This window comes from Myxocyprinus asiaticus, chromosome 37 (assembly GCF_019703515.2).
Source record: "Myxocyprinus asiaticus isolate MX2 ecotype Aquarium Trade chromosome 37, UBuf_Myxa_2, whole genome shotgun sequence".
Taxonomy (NCBI): Eukaryota; Metazoa; Chordata; class Actinopteri; order Cypriniformes; family Catostomidae; genus Myxocyprinus; species Myxocyprinus asiaticus.
The window spans coordinates 21,847,827-21,864,328 of record NC_059380.1 but is presented as its reverse complement, the minus strand read 5'-3'; the positions used below and the strand labels follow the sequence as shown (position 1 = coordinate 21,864,328).

General features: G+C 38.2%; 1 protein-coding gene across 1 annotated transcript in view; it reads right to left on the bottom strand.

The window, feature by feature from the left end:
- Positions 1-16,502, bottom strand: part of LOC127427632 (receptor-type tyrosine-protein phosphatase gamma-like) — a 375,831-nt gene that overhangs the window by 65,380 nt on the left and 293,949 nt on the right. The window contains exons 9-13 of the mRNA XM_051675308.1: positions 9,550-9,734; positions 4,851-4,959; positions 4,699-4,748; positions 2,387-3,176; positions 168-300 (exon numbers count right to left, since the gene is read on the bottom strand). Coding sequence (XP_051531268.1) covers positions 168-300; positions 2,387-3,176; positions 4,699-4,748; positions 4,851-4,959; positions 9,550-9,734 — 1,267 coding nt within the window. The remainder of the gene's footprint in view (positions 1-167; positions 301-2,386; positions 3,177-4,698; positions 4,749-4,850; positions 4,960-9,549; positions 9,735-16,502) is intronic.

The window sequence follows — 16,502 nt, the reverse complement described above, 5'->3', positions numbered from 1 at the left end:
GTGACACTCTGTGATTCAATCAGAGAATCGGTCGCAAATCTATCAAAAAGTCACTCAGGAAATCAGTGAGTCATCCAAAGAGTCAGTTTGATTTCTTCAGTGAGTTTATCAGTGAGTCACTGAATCAGAAACACGAGTGAATCTGTCAGTGTGGATCAGTGTCTCACCTCCAGTAGACGAGGACGGCCAGCAGCAGAATGAGGCAGAGGAAGGTGAGCGCTGACACCACCACCAGAGGAATAATCCACTCCATCCTGCTTGATCCAGGCACCGGGTGCATGCTGGAGACTACAGTGTGCTCTGAAACATACAGTATATACACCGATCAGCCACAACATTAAAACCACCTGTCTAATATTGTGTAGGTCCCCCTCATGCTGCCAAAACTGTGCCAACCCACATCTCAGAATAGCATTCTGAGATGCTATTCTTCTCACCACAATTGTACAGAGCAGATATCTGAGTTACCGTAGACTTTGTCAGTTTGGCCATTCTCTGACCTCTCTCATCAACAAGGCAATTCCGTCCAAAGAACTTAAACTGACACCTAGTGGTGTGGATGCAGCATCATTTAAACACAGTTTTAAGTTTCAGATGCCATTGAACAAATTCACTATTCACTCTCAGGCATGAATAATTTATTCCATGAGTGAAAGTGTCCAATAACAGAGCAGTGACTGAGATTAAGCAGATAGTATGTGGTTGGTCATGTGATCCAAACATGGCTGCCCCCATGAGGGGACCCTCACTATGTAGAATAAAACAGCTTTTATAAGGTTACTGATATGACTGGAGTCTTCATCTAACGTGAGTGCTCATGATTTTATACATATGTTTCAAAATTGCAATTCATTTCTTCAGGAGTAAAACTTTTTTAATAAGTAAAACATTACTGAGTGCAACTTTAAGCTGCCTACCAAGCATGTTTGGACATCATAGTACATTTAAATATTCGAATGTGCAAATACAAACATAGGCATTTGTGGTCGATCGATAAGCCCATTTAACATTACAGGTAAAAGTGTAATTTCTGCACCACAAGCATCACTAAATGGAATTACATAAATAATGTTTTCAAACAGTTTCCCCCTTACACTCCCCCATGTCTGCCATGGGCGGACAATCAGACATTCCTGCCACAAACAGCATTGGTTAAGTCAATTATGCTTGTCAAGATGCTTATACAAAAAGAGCAATGTTTTGATAATACCACAATGTCTTCAGGGGAATCAACCTAGGAGAGACTCACTTATAGCTCTTTCTGCGTCTATTTAAAAATTGTAAGTATTTTTTTATTAAATGACATATAAAATTTACTTCCATTTATGAATAATAGTAACAACAACCACAAAAACAATCATTAAAATAAATCATTATAATTAATTTTGTTATAATAAAATAATAATCAAATTGATAATTTATAACAATGTAATTACATTAGATACACTCAAAAAAATTGCTGAAAATTAAATGAACATTTATTCAAACAATATCTACTAAAATTAATTGAAAATTATTTTAAAACAGGACACGTGCACTCTGAAATGTAGACTACCTTTATTCGGCCAAGCAGGCACAGTTATTGGGCAATGCCAACAATCTCATAATGCCGAAAAACTTTCTAATAATCACTGTGATTTTGGTTGTAACAAAAAAACATTCCTAACATACAGTAGATACATAGTCCTAACCCAACCCTCCTAACCCAACCATACCAACAACTACCCCTAAAATCAGAGGGTAATAATAAGAATATTGTTCAAGGCCGAAACCCTGCCCTAAACCTTTCCCTGTCCGTTAAACCTGATTGGTAGATTGGAATGGTGTTCCATGGCTAACAAGGATGTTAGCTATCCTAACACGCTGCCTCCACACTCCCTGCCTCACCAGAGTCACAAACAGACTCACAGTCACGCGAAGAAGAACACTGGAAAAATGGGCTCAAACTCTGGACCTTACAGGCACACACTCAATGGATGAACATAACTCCTGTGTCACAGAGCTAAATATGTAGTTTTCTCTGATCCTTTCCCTCCAACTGTCTGCAGCTGAAAAACATTTCTGCTCTCATCCTTTCTGGACCGGAAAAGTAGGCCAACCATCGGCCACCGAAACAAGTAGAGAGGATGGAAGGAGGGATGGATGGAAGAATGGGAAGAGAGGAAAACAAGAAAGATGGCGAGACAAAGGGAGATGAAGCCATCAGATCGCAGGGGACACAAAGATGGGGACTAAAAACACAAAACCTGAAAATACATTTTTACCTTTTCTGAAAAAAAATGTGAGTGGTGCTTGCCCATGCAAATGTCACCCTCCAAATTGCTAGGGTGTTGTCCATTTAACAATGGAGTGTGAATAGAGACTATGGAAAGTGTTGGGCTCTAACCTGTGTGTATAGAGAAAGGCGGCAAGTGGCCGCGGTCTTCTCTGTTGGGTTTGCTGGTCTGAGCCGTGCTTTCTGGGGGCTCTATTACTGCCGTCACATTGTCATCATACTCTGGCTCTCTGGTAGGTGGCACCTTTGTACCCTCTTCCCCAATTATCTGTGTGTTTTTCTCCACGTTCTCCTCCAAGACATTAGATGGTGCAGTGCTGTTTTCTGCCTTCCTGCTCCCTCCTTTCTGTTTCGCTGTTGAATCTGGCACTGCTGTGGGCGGATCTTTCGTCACAGAGTTGTTCACCTGCTTTTCGATGTTGTCTGGAACGCTGCTGTCTTTATTTTCTGCACCTTTCTCCTCCTCCTCTTCCTCTTCTCCATTCTTCTCTCCATCCTCATCCTCACCCTTCCCTCCTTTCTCTCCTCCATCATCAGATCCCTCGCTCTCAGAGGCTGTGGTTGTGTCCGTGTCAGAGGCTGGAGAGGAAGTCGGTTCGGTGGTGGTCACCATGGGTTTGGCTACAGTCTGGCGGGTGGAGGCTGGAGTTGGAGTAGAGGGTGGAGGTCTGGTGGGCCAGACGGAGCTGGGGAAAGAGGAGATGACCCCTCCACTAAAGCCCAACCCCGCCAGGAGGGTGCTGGTTACAACGGACGCAACAGTTGCTTGGCTGCCGCTGGAAGAGGGGCCAATACCAGTTGCCATTGAAACGAAGGAGAAGGGAAGGCCAGACGAAGTCCAGGTGGATGAGCCTGAGCTGATCGGGGCCATGTCTGCTGAGGATGCTGGGGAGACTGTAGGCTAAAGCAGACAGAAAGAGAGACAAAACACAAAACTCAGTCCTTAAATGTTCATAACTGTTCATTTAATTCTGCACTGATTCTAATGGTCAAAATGTGTGCAAATCATGTAAGCAGTATTAGAGGTGTGCTACCCAACCTGTGCAAATACCCACTAGACTCAGGTTTTGGGCTGGATTTGGGATTTTTTTTCCCTGTATGACTTTGGGTTTGTGTTTGGTTTGGTTTTTATTTAATGAAAAATTAAATTATATAAAGTGTGGTCCAGATGTCTGACACCATATACAGTACATATTTTAGAAATTTGACATGCCTTTTTTATTATTTTTAAATGTTCCTTGAGGTTCACTTACAATATTAGTAAAGTTTTTTTGCACAAAAAAAAAAAAAAAAAAAAACACACTAACCGTCATATATTTGTAAAACAATCATTTTCCACCCTCATTCTGACCCTCTGTCAGAAAAGCTCTGTTTAGGTTTTGCTTTTCTTTAAGACCTGATAGTAAACACCCACTGTTATGATTGACTCACTGCTCTTGACTGACTTGCTCACAGCTACTGGGCGGGGCTATGGAAGTTATAAGGTAAAGTAGGTGCTGATGTATTGTGGAGGCGGTCAGATGCAAATGTCTACCACAGTTTGACATCACAATGTGGAGGAAGTAGAGATCGGGTTGTTTTGGAAGCTTGGTTTCAACAAATGCTCTTTTTGCAGTGAGGAAGATGTTTTGAGTTCTGACACTTACGGTATGTTTTTATAGTAAAATAACCTCTTACATGTCAAAAGATCAAGTAAAATTTGATTTATTTGTTTTAATGACAGCATGCACTCGAGCCGGCATGAACTCCACAAAGTTTGTGCAAAACCTGATAATCCATGTTATCGTAGCATGATCTGAGATTGTTCCAAAAAGCATCTTGTGTGCTTCAGTGGAAGCAAGAATTTCAGACATTTCACATTATTGAGTGGTCATGGTCAATGCCACAAATTTGCTTACTTGATTAGTGAAATAGAAATAGTGCAGAATCTTAAACTTTGTTTATTTTCAGGTTTAGGTAGGATTGTTATTCCCACATATTCAATGTGGTCTCAATGTACTGTATATAAAAATGTTAACACATAACATCCTTCCTTTACTGCATGTGACAGTCTGTGCATTTGTGTGTATTAACTCGGAGAGGAAATGAAATGAGAGTGAGTGATTTCGGGTTCGTTCCTAAAATCTGACAGCACCGGACGGGTCATGATGCAGGGGCGGAATACACTCCGAATGAAATGCTAGCCTACTACTGTGCATTGCACACTGTGAACTGCATACTATTAAAAAAATAGTAAATGAAACATTATGCATTATCCAAAGATATATGATCATTTCAATAAAAATTTTCCTCATACAATTTTGTGTATCAATCTTTTAATGGTTCATGCTGGAAATTCCATTTTGGGATACAGTATTCAGTGCAGGGCAGACCTCTAAAGCAAAGAGACAGTGCTGCCACCTGCTGGACAGAGGTAAACTTACCATCCCAGTTTTCACTATTCTTGTCCCCTCAAATATCCTGGTTGTGTTGGCTAACAGAGAAAAAACAAACAAACAAACAATTGAATGAACAGTTTGGAAACAACAACTGAAAACAGCATTTATATGAGGTTATGTTTGTGTATTTATGGTACCTCTGAAGAGCATGCTCTGGCTAAAGTCACTGCGTTTGTCATTCAAACACACTGCCTGGACGCGGAACAGGTACAAAATATCCGGTGACACCGGTGTGATGACAGCTTCCTGAAATACACACAAAACATGCAAAATTACATATGCTGTAAGCACACAAAAACCTTCCTGCGACAGAGAGGAAGAACAGAAAAAAGTCCTATGTTCTCTTCTGATGGGTCCAGCCTGAGTTTGCGTGACACTCAAAACACACATACACTTACACACTAAAATACATCTTGTGCTGTGACCTCTTGACAGAGGTCTGGAGGATGAAGGTGAACAGCTTGTTCTCCACTCTTTCTCTTGATGGTAACACCTTCTGCTTGAGTCATTAGCATTGAATATAGACAGTCTCTGTCACTCTCTCCCATCACATAACATTCATTAGCACTTAAACACTTCTGAACTGCTCATCTAAGACACACAGAGGCTCACTTATAACATTTACATTACTTTGTAGAATACGTTTATAGCTTTTACCTATAAATTAGGTGACACTATCTGGATCTGTCTGAGAAATCTGTATGAGATGATGTACTACAGCCTTTGCTTTGTGTCTGTGTCCATATCACTTTATCAATTTTTATTTTGTGATAATGACCATCTGATTATACAATGCATATTACATGGCTACTTACCAAATAAATAAATAAATGGACATGAAATATCATTTTGATTCTAAATTGTTTAATTATAAAAGCAGAGAGAAACCATAGAGAATTATTAGAGTCAATTAAACAAAACACTAGTTTAGTGGTCATAATAATAATAAAACAATAATAAAAAAATAATAAAAATAAAAAATGCAGAATTCTGCAGTTGACCAATCACAATCAAGTATTGTAGTGTGCAATAAAGTTAAAGGACAACATAATTAATTATCTCCCTCATTTAATCTTACAACAATTTAAGTAATGTTGAAAACCATAGCTAGGCTAAATTTCAATGTTTTTTTTTTTTGTTTTTTTTTACATTTCTACACTGATTTTAGGTGAAATCTACAGAATTTATTAAAATTAAGTAAAATGTTTTAAATAGAGTTAAATAGAGCCAAACTTGCAAGGGGTTGGATAATGTGTAAAATTAGGCTTTCTGCATAATTCGGCGAGCATGATTCCAAATAAATCTTCTTTTGCTCTCATATGGCCAGTTTGAGAGTGCCTAATCACTTAACAACTTAACATCAGTGCCTGTTTATACCTCACGATAGTCCCTTTCTAAAACTTGTGCAAGCAGCCCCATTGACTCTGTGAGAAATGACGATTCAATGCAATTCTAAGTGTATGATCAATAGCCATTATCATAACTCACTCCCCCTCCTCAGGGTTCGCTGAATGGTACAGCAGGCTCGAGGCATTTGTAAATCTTGCGTTAAGTAAATGGCGTCAGTTACTCTCCAGGGCAACACCTTTCTGATTTATGCGAGCTCAGCTTTACTCCATTCAAATATTAATCTAAAGTATTGGGTTGGGTTATTAAAAAAATTTAAGGAAGTAAAAACTTGCAGTTCTTGAGTAGTTTCTCTACTGATTTGGGAGGCACTTCCTTTAAAAACAAGTCGGCCCGTAATCGGCACAGATTGCAGCATCTTGGGAGGAAAAGTGTGACTAAAAATGGAAAAGAAGAACTTCAAAGAAAAGGAAGCAAGAGGGAATAGGACGTCTCTGATTATGTTTCTTCGTGGGATGCTATTATAATAAAAATGATGTGCAGGAACGGTCGGGAAAGAAATAAACAAAATGACTTTGTTTCTGTCGATTTTCTTGTCTCGTAACCCCCTGTGGACTTGAGAATCAGAAATCTCAACCCGTTATAAATTTCACACCCCACAGTGGGCAGTCGATCGAAATTCAAGAGGAAAGACACTGAAATATATCTCTACCTTTAAAACAGTTTTAGTGGTTGTTTTAGTGCATTAGTAATTGCAAACGGCGGGCTCCAAGGTCAGAATATACCGCTGCGCCCCCCTGCTGACAACCTAAATTGCAGTCTTTACTCACAGTCACACTCACTGTGCTACTGCAAACATGGATCTGTAGCCCTTAGCAGAGGAGAGATTATGGGATATTATCGATATGCTGTGGGTTTACAGACGTAATATCAACATCCTTAGATGCCAGGCTTTAAGAGGCAGCTTGTTTTTCAAGAATGGTTTGCCATAAACCTGCTGTCCACCCAAACACCCAAAATGTTTATTGCTTAAAGCTGAAGTTTTAAAATACTTCCTCCTATCTTCTCTTAAAGGAATAGTTCACCCAAAAATGAAAATTCTCTCATGATTTACTCACCCTCATGCCATCCCAGATGTGTTTGACTTTCTTTCTTCTGCAGAACACAAAATTAAGATATTTAGAAGAAAATGTCATCTGTAGGTCCTCACAATGCAAGTGAATGGGTGCCAAAATTCTGAAACTCCAAAATCAACATAAAGGGAGCATAAAAGTAATCCATACAACTCCAGTGGTTAAATCCATGTGTTCAGACATAATATGATAGGTGTAGGTGAGAAACAGATCAATATGTAAGTCATTTGTTGTTATAAATTCTCCTCCCTGCCCATTAGGGGGCGATATGAAGAATATGAATCACCAAAAACAGATGAAGGAGAAAGTGAAAATAAAGTGGAAATTGACTGAGCAGGGAGGAGAATTTATAGTAAAAAAAGGAGTTAATTATTGATCTGTTTCTCACCCACACTTACAGTATCATATCGCTTCAGAAGATATGGATTTAACCACCTGAGTCATTTTTGTTATAAATTCTCCTCCCTGCCCATTAGGGGGTGATATGAGGAATATGAATCACCAAAAACAGATGAAGGAGAAAGTGAAAGTAAAGTGGAAATTTACTGAGCATGGAGGAGAATTTATCGTAAAAAAAAAGGACTTAATTATTGATCTGTTTCTCACCTACACTTATCATATCACTTCAGAAGATATGGATTTAACCACCAGAGTCGTCTGGAATACCTTTATGTTGCCCTTATGTGGATTTTGGAGCTTCAAAATTTTGGCACCTATTCACTTACATTGTGTCAAGGCAGTAACAATGTCTTGAACATTGGGGGTGGAGAACCAATCCATTTTGTGGGTGGTGGGGGGGTCCAAGTGTTGAGGTCACAAATATAATGGTCCTCTTTGGTCCTTTAATATAGTAAAGGCGCTGAATGCAATAATTTTCTGAATAAAGGCTTGAAATGCGATTACAATATTTCAATCATAAAACAGTGGTCAAACATTGCATGTTTAGTTAGATTCTTACTGACACTAACACTCTTAACCTGAACTGCTAGCTGATGCGCGGTGCTGGGATAATCCACGAGGTTCCCATTTAGCGTCTTAAACTTGAGTCCTGCCTTTATCGATTTGATTGGCTATCTCATATGACATTGATGAGCGGTGAAATGTGTTTTTTAAACCATTATGTTATTCCTGCAACAACTTAATGACAATTAGACAGCGGTGCATAATGAACTGCAGCAGAACAGCAACAAGGATATTAATTACTGGGGAGGACAATCTGGCCATATGTAATTATTTGGGGGGGGGGGGGGGACTTGTCACCCTCAAAGTATACTGTGGTTACGGCCCTGCATTGTGTGGACCTAAAGAGCTGTGAAATGATTCTAAAAATCTTAGTTTGTGTTCAGCCGAAGAAAGAAAGCCATACAGATCTGGGATGGCATTAAGGTGAGTAAATGATGAGAGAATTTTCATTTTTAGGTGAACTAACCCAATGAAGAGACAATTAAAAGCAGGCCATTTTGTAGTTTGATTTCCCTGAAAAGTGTAAACACCGTAGCTCTGTGGTGCTTTCAAAACATTGAGAGTGTTTGAGAAAACCTACTTGAAAACAATAGTTATTTTCACTATTTCATTTAGTGATGCTAGTAGCACAGAAACGTCTCACTTCAGCCTTAAAGAAGAATTAAAATGGCCCCTATTTACTTTGTTACTAAATGTTTCTGGTCTTTTTTTTTTTTTTGCACAATTCATCAGTGCATGATATTCTAAAAAAAAAAATTGTGTTTTAATAATATTTAGCTAATAATCATCCAATCAAAATGTAATAACTTTCTCTGCCTCTAAAATGAGTTTTCTTCTCAGCTGAAGTAATCAAGGACGTGGAGGAGGGAAAGAGTTAACACGATCCAATGAAATCCAGATGTATAAAGTGAAGTGGTAACACTTTACAATAAGGTTCCATTTGTTAACCTTAGTTAACAACATTAGTTAACATGAATTAACAATGAAAAATTCTTAAGCAATTATTAACCTTATTTAATGTTAATTTCAACATACAGTATACTAACAAATTGTTAAAATCAAAAGTTGTATTTGTTAACATTAGTTAATGCACTATGAACTAACATGAACTAGCAATGAACAATTGTATTTTTATTAAATAACATTAACAAAGTTAATAAAAATCTATTGTTAATTGTTCATGATACCTAATGCATTAACTAATGTTAAAGGAAAAGTGATAACAATTAAGTCCTGTCCTACATTTTTCCCACCAAATATTCTGTTCTACTCAGAAATATGTCACATTATGGAAGTTAAATACATGAATGCTGTTTTATGTTGTCTAAGCATGTTGGGATAATTTGTTAAGACTATTTAGAGATTTTGTGGTATGGCTGACCATATTCCTCACCAGTTTCTGATCGCTCCATTTGACGTACGTCTCCTCGTATGGCTCATCGTTTCTGGTCCAGCTGTAAGAAATGAGGTAGCTGATAATGGGTGGATCGTAGGTGATCTCCGGACGAGACCATCGCACCACTAGAGCTGTCTTATTCATGTGCTGGACGTTCATGTTGAACGGAGCACTGCTGCACGCTGCATGAAAGACAGAGAGAATGCATGTTTACTTCTTTGCCACCAATTCACCTTTTGTTCCCTCATCCACTAGATGGCTCTATTAGACTACAGACTACATCTATTCTGCTTTTACATTTCCTGAATTGTGTCATGCCCTATGTAAACACAAGCAGCATCCAAGTTGCTGTTAATCTCCTCAGCAGAAGGTGTTTAATCACTGAGCGTGCCTCAGTTTTTGGCTGCTGACAGTGTGCGTAGGGGTGAGCTTTTATTCAAAGAGAAATCAGACAGAAAAAGCCCTAAATTTCCTTTCGTTATGGTCCTCCGAAAACGCACGAACACATTTACAAACACGCAGATTCACCCACACACACACAAAGCACCCTCCTACAACCACAGGGGAGCCATTACATCTAAAACAACGCTAATTAAACTAATTCCACCATCGCTCATCTAGCTGAAGCCTCTATTAGCTCTAATCATGAGAGAAGTAGTAATGACTTCAGCCATAATCATACTGCATGAAGTGTACAGTAATGCCTGCCCTGACTCTCATGCAGATGGCATGCATTGTTAAGAATAGCACACAAGCATGGCAGTGACACAAGGCAAGATGTTATTAAGACAGTCATCTCTGGTTAGAGTGTGTAAGTAGTACTATGATAACAACCTCTCGAAGAGGCTGTGTCTTAATTTGCATACTATCCAACCTAAATAGTATGCAAAGATTACAATTAAAGTGTCCCCCTTCATAGCACTTTGAAATTAGTATGCCAAAGGTGGTTTACTATTTCTGGTGGATTTTCAAAGTGTGCATCTGTGCAACTAATATTTCCTACAATCCCTTGCGCAATGGAAGTTAAAATTAATTTTAAGGTACTGAATGAAACTGGATGCTAACACAATGCTAAAAGTGTGTAACAAGTGGGTTTGAGGTATCAAGATGCATGTTTATGCCATGGTAGTGCATTCCAATTTTTGCACACCATCGCACTACATGATCAGAAGTATGTTCTTTCTCATTACCAGCGAAGTACAAAATTCGCACAGTGTAAGTATGCAAATTGGGATGCAGCATTGCAGGTAATTTAATGTATGGAACCCTTGCCCATAGATCTTCTATACTGAGATAACAACCTCCACGTATTTACCATAGGAGAGAGCGTAACGGAGAGAGCCATAAACTGTCAACTACCTATCGCATAATTGTCTTCTCTTATAAAACAGCAATTTTATCGTAGTAAACTCCACACATAATTTACTCCAAAATGATTGTTTAGTGTAAAACATGAAGAAGATTAGCGGACAGGTGATAAGTTCATTAAGTGATGAGCTGTTTCCTCTCAAAAGCAGTTTATTTAGCACACTGAAGCATCTCCACCATAGACATCCATTAAAAAAACAGCCTCGTCTCTTTGCCAGTGTACCGCTCATAGAATGTCTATAGGACCGCCATGTTATGTTTTGCTTTGAAGGGCTCTGCCTTGCAGAAATATTCCGGATTCAATACAAGTTAAGCTCAATCGACAGCATTTGTGGCATAATGTTGATTACAATAAAAATAAATTTTGACTTGCCCCTCCTTTTCTTTTAATACAGCATAAATTTAGGTTACTGTGAGGCACTTTCAATGAAAGTGAATGGGGGCCAATTATTGAACGTTAAAATACTCACTTTTTCAAAAGTACTGTATACCCACAAGACACAACCTTTTCTGTGTAAAGTTAAAGCCAATTTTACAACTTCAATGCCATGACAATGTAATGTCAACAAACCCCAAAACTCTAAAATGACTGTAAAAATTACAGAAATTACAAAAATAATATGAGTTTTAACAGAAGAATTAATGTAAGTGCTTTTATAAAATAATAAGCTTCAGATTTCTGCCTTTACACCATCCAAAAATTGGCCCCATTCACTTTGATTGTAAGTGCCTCACTGTAACCTTGATTTTTTAAGAAGGGATGAGTCAAGAAAATTTTTTTTTTTGTTTTTTTGTGGTAATTAACATTTAGTCACAAATGCTGTCGATTGAGCTTAACTTGTACTGAACCCGGAAGATTCCTTTAACCATAAACACAGAAACTTTTATTTTTCATTTTAATAAATAGAAATCTGTAGAATTCCTCAAACTTTCCCCAAAATCAGTGCAGATTATGCAAAAGATGTCTTCAGATTCCATCTGGGCCTGATCGTAACAAATTCTTTGGTAATATATCACAACCCATCCCTACTCTTTCTCTCTCCCACAGAGAAACACAGTCGCACAGGTCATTGCAAGAGAGTGCACGTCTCTTATGAGATGCACAGAAAAGCGTTTAATAAAAAGACCATCTTCGGTCCTGCGGCTCCTTGACCATGGATAGTGAGATTAATGGAGGTATATAGCAGGATAGAAGAGAAGGTGAGAGCAGAAGTCAAATCAGAGAAAGAGAAAGTGCGAACACTCCGATAACCTTGAGTGGCCGTTTCGAACAGGCTGCCACGTATGACAAGTTTAACGAAAAGTGTGCTAATGTGTTAGCTCTAGCCACACGAGCATGCATCTAAAAAGGTCTGCTCTACCTTGAAATATTTAATGCATTAAAGGAATAGTTCATCCAAAAACTGGATGACTGACTTGCTTCTTCGGGACACAACACAGGAATTTTTAATAACATTTTTAAAGAATATCCTTGCTACTCTTTTCCATTTAATGAAAGTGAATGGGGACTGGGTCTGACATGCTCCAAAATGACAAAACAACCATTGGCGTCAGCATCAAATGCTGTCATTGTGCTTTTAAAGTCCATTTCAAACTTCTGACGGAGCGGTTGATTATCAGGGAATAACAACTTAAACTACGGTCTGTTTCTCACAAAAAGCTATCGAATGGTTCCAGAAGTCTTGGGATTTAGTGCATGAGTCATACGGACTACTTTTATAATACTTTAATGTTGCTTTTCTGTGATTTTGGAGCTTGTCAGACCTAGTCCCCATTCACTTTCTTTAGACGGAAATGAATTGCCATGATAGTCTTTAAAATTCACCTATTTTGTTCCACAGAGGTGAGAAAATGAATTAGTTTTTTTTTTTTTTTTTTTTTTTTGGGGTGAATGATTCCAAAAATAAGGTCAAACATTCATTTAAAATTTTTCAGTAGCTATACGTATGCACAGGGGGTATGTTCAGTGTCAGGGTACTGCACTGTATTTTGACTGTTGATAAAAGCAGTTTGGCTATTTCACCTACTGTGAGGGAAAGTTCAGCTATCATCCAGCACGTGTTTTGAATTAATCGAAGCTGACAAAAAGTTCAGCTCCAGTCTGTGGGCACCATTGATATGCCTCTGTTTCCAGTCTCTATCACGCTATTACTCCACCCTTTCATCCTTTTTTCATTATTCTATTCTTTCTGTTCCCTTTTTTATTCCTTGACGACAGCACATCATCCACAATCAATTTCGCACGGCTCTGAAATTAAACGCATAACCAGGCAGCGATATGAGAAGCTTCTAAGCGTCTCTCTTCATATTACTGTATTATTTGCAAGCACAGAAATTAATTCTATTTCAGATTCCTTTTGCACTGGAATTTGAGTAGCCGTTTATGTGTTCCGGTGCAATTGCAGCATTCCAAATTAGCTATTAACAATCTTGTTGGACAGAGAGAGTTCTACTTAGATTGCAAGTAAGGAGGTCAGCAGCCGATTGCAAGAAACCCCTTAAGGTTAGAAAACCCTTAGTGACAATAGCCTTAGCATTATAACTAAGGGTTAGGTTTTCTTGCAGCTGGGCTCAGGTCTTGGAAAACTGGCGTACAAGTGGTGTTTCTTTAACTATGGCCATTTTTGGCCCTGTGGATTTGTAATGAATAAATAATAAACTCCCTTGAAGGAATATAACGGGTTCAATACAAGTTAAGCTCAATCAACAGCATTTGTGGCATAATGCTGATTACCACAAAAATGTATTTCAACTTGCCCCTCCTTTTCTCTAAAAAAGTTGAGGTAACAGTGAGGCACTTACAACGGAAGTGAATGGGGCCAATTTTGTGGGTTTAAAGGCAGAAATGTCAAATTTATAACTTTAACTTTATAAAAGCACTTATAAAAAAGCACATTTTAATTCTTCATTTTTTCTCCCCTTTTCTCCCCAATTTGGAATGCCCAATTCCCAATGCGTTCTAAGTTCTCGTGGTGGCATAGTGACTTGCCTCAATCCAGGTGGTGGAGGACAAATCTCAGTTACCTCCACGTCTGAGGCTGTCAATCCGTGCATCTTATCATGTGGCTTGTTGAGCGCGTTACCGCGAAGACATAGCACGTGTGGAGGCTTCACACTATTCTCCACATCATCCACGCACAATTCACCGCGAGAACCACATTATAGTGACCAAAAGGAGGTTACCCCATGTAACCCTACCCTCCCTAGCAACTGGGCCAATTTGGTTGTTTAAGAGACCTTGCTGGAGTCCTTCAGCACGCCCTGGATTTGAACTTGTGACACCAGGGTTGGTAGACAGCATCTTTACTCCCTGAGCTACCCAGGCCCCCTTAATTCTGCATTCTTAAAAATTGTGTACTATTTGTTCAACTCACCGTTTTTATGGTCATTTTAGGGTTTTAGGGTTAGGGTTACTTTGTCATGGCAACAATGTTGTAAAATTAGATAAAACTTTACACAAAAAAGGTTAGTAAGCGTTTTTATCACACTAAAATCATGTTGACACTGTTTACGTCTTGTGGCTACACTTTTGAAACAATTACTATTTTAATGTTTATAGATTGGTCCTCATTAATTTCCATTGTAAGTGCCTCACTGTAACCTACATTTTTGCCTTTTTTTTTTTTTTTATGGAAAAAGAGGGACGAGTCGAAATGATAATTTTTGTGGTTATTACCATTACAACGTTAAATTGTACTGAACCCGGAATATTCCTTTAAAACACACTCTTGCAAACGTTCACTAGTTTTAATTTAATTTAAATATTCTACTAATAATAACTAACAGGGGATATACAGTACATGCATCCCAGGAGATTTTTCAGAACCACTGAATGTCATATCCAACACATCTCAAATCACCATTCATTTTGTGAAAACGACAATGGCAGAAATGACATTTTAATCATTTTTTTAATAAAATGGCAGACACTTTGGTCTTGCTAAGGGTAATTTCATAGTTAGCATTTTATGTATCCAAAAAACACACAATTGAATAATATTTGAACATTTTTATTATAATTTGAAAAAATTACAGTTTTTGAAATGACTTTAAAAAAAATTATTTTATGTTTATTTTAAATGTATAAAAATTTTTGTAGAGATTATCATAGTTTTAAAAATGTAACATTTAATGATGGACTTTCATATTTTAAGATTGAAAGTCTGGGTCTGGGACAAGGGCAAACAACAAAAAGACAGGCATTTTAGAATTTGCAAAAATAAATGATGAAGAAATAGTTCAAGAAATAGTTTTTATGTAATCTTCATATAACAAAAAGCAAATGTTGAAATCTGATAGTTATAATAAAGAGAAAGATTAGTTTTTTCGGTACGTCAGTTGCTTTGCCTCTCAACGAGAGGGCAGCTACTGCAAGAGAGTGGGAGTGAAAGGAACAAAATAGTCTCCAAAAGTAAGGAGGAACAAAGAGCTGAGGTAAAATCAGTTGTCTTTTTCTACATCTTTCTCTTCTCTAAGGCCGAACGCTTTCTGCCACGTCTTGCCATCTTCCTTTACCATGAACAAGGCTAAGAGGATGTTGCAATCTTTAAAATCAGTACTTTTTGTAGTCAGATCTGTTTGAGCAGAGGGAATGAGGGATTCTGCTTTGACTATGAACATCTGAGAGAACTGTAAATGAGAAGAGAGCCAAAGCCAATAAATATCTGTTACAGTCCACAAGATATTCTGCACAGTACAGTACTGAATGCTGAGGACAGAAACAGTTTTTAGGATGAAGTCTTTTATGGGGGAAACAGCCTTTGACTGTATTTATAGTGTGTAGGGCTTTGTGTGCATACTGTATAAATGTGTGTGTTGAGTTGATTGTCTTAAATGTATGTGGCATGAGCTTAATTTAAGAAAAATACAAGTAAATGGGACCTCCCCAACCTGGTATAAAAACAAACATGTGTTTATGTCTGTGTGGTGGAACCATTTGTGTCCGAATTGCCACTATCAAAGCAGCTGTTATATGGACTCCTGTAGAGGTAGTGTGTGAGGCAGTTCTGTGGTGTGCAAACAAAGGTGAAAAAGAATCAGCGTGTCCTTGAAAAGCTGCAGTCCTGTGCATTTCCTGCGAGCGTGGTCGCCACGCAGAGCAGAGAAATGAACGGGAAAATAGGCAAGTAAAGACAGAGCGTCTAATGACACAACCACGGAGGACAGCACCATATGCCACCTATTACGCTCATTACACACACACGCTCTCAGACAAAGACACACACACATGCACATTTGCTCTTGCATTATATGATGTATTGTATGCTAGCACTAATGAGGAAACATATGAATCTATTGGAATCTACAGGGTAACACTTTACACAGTTAGGTTGCATACGTAATGTCTGTTAATGAAATCATGAACACCCAATGAACAATTCTTTTATAGCATTTATTAATCTTGGTTAATAAAAATGTCTACATATACTTATATAGCTTTAACATTAAAAGTTCAACCCTACGAAATGGATTGATGAGCACAGTTTTCTTTCCTATGTTAATGTATTTCCTAATAAAACAGGAAGCTGGGGCGGGACATAACCAAGAACTCATCCTTTTTTTTTTTTTTTTTTAAATAACCA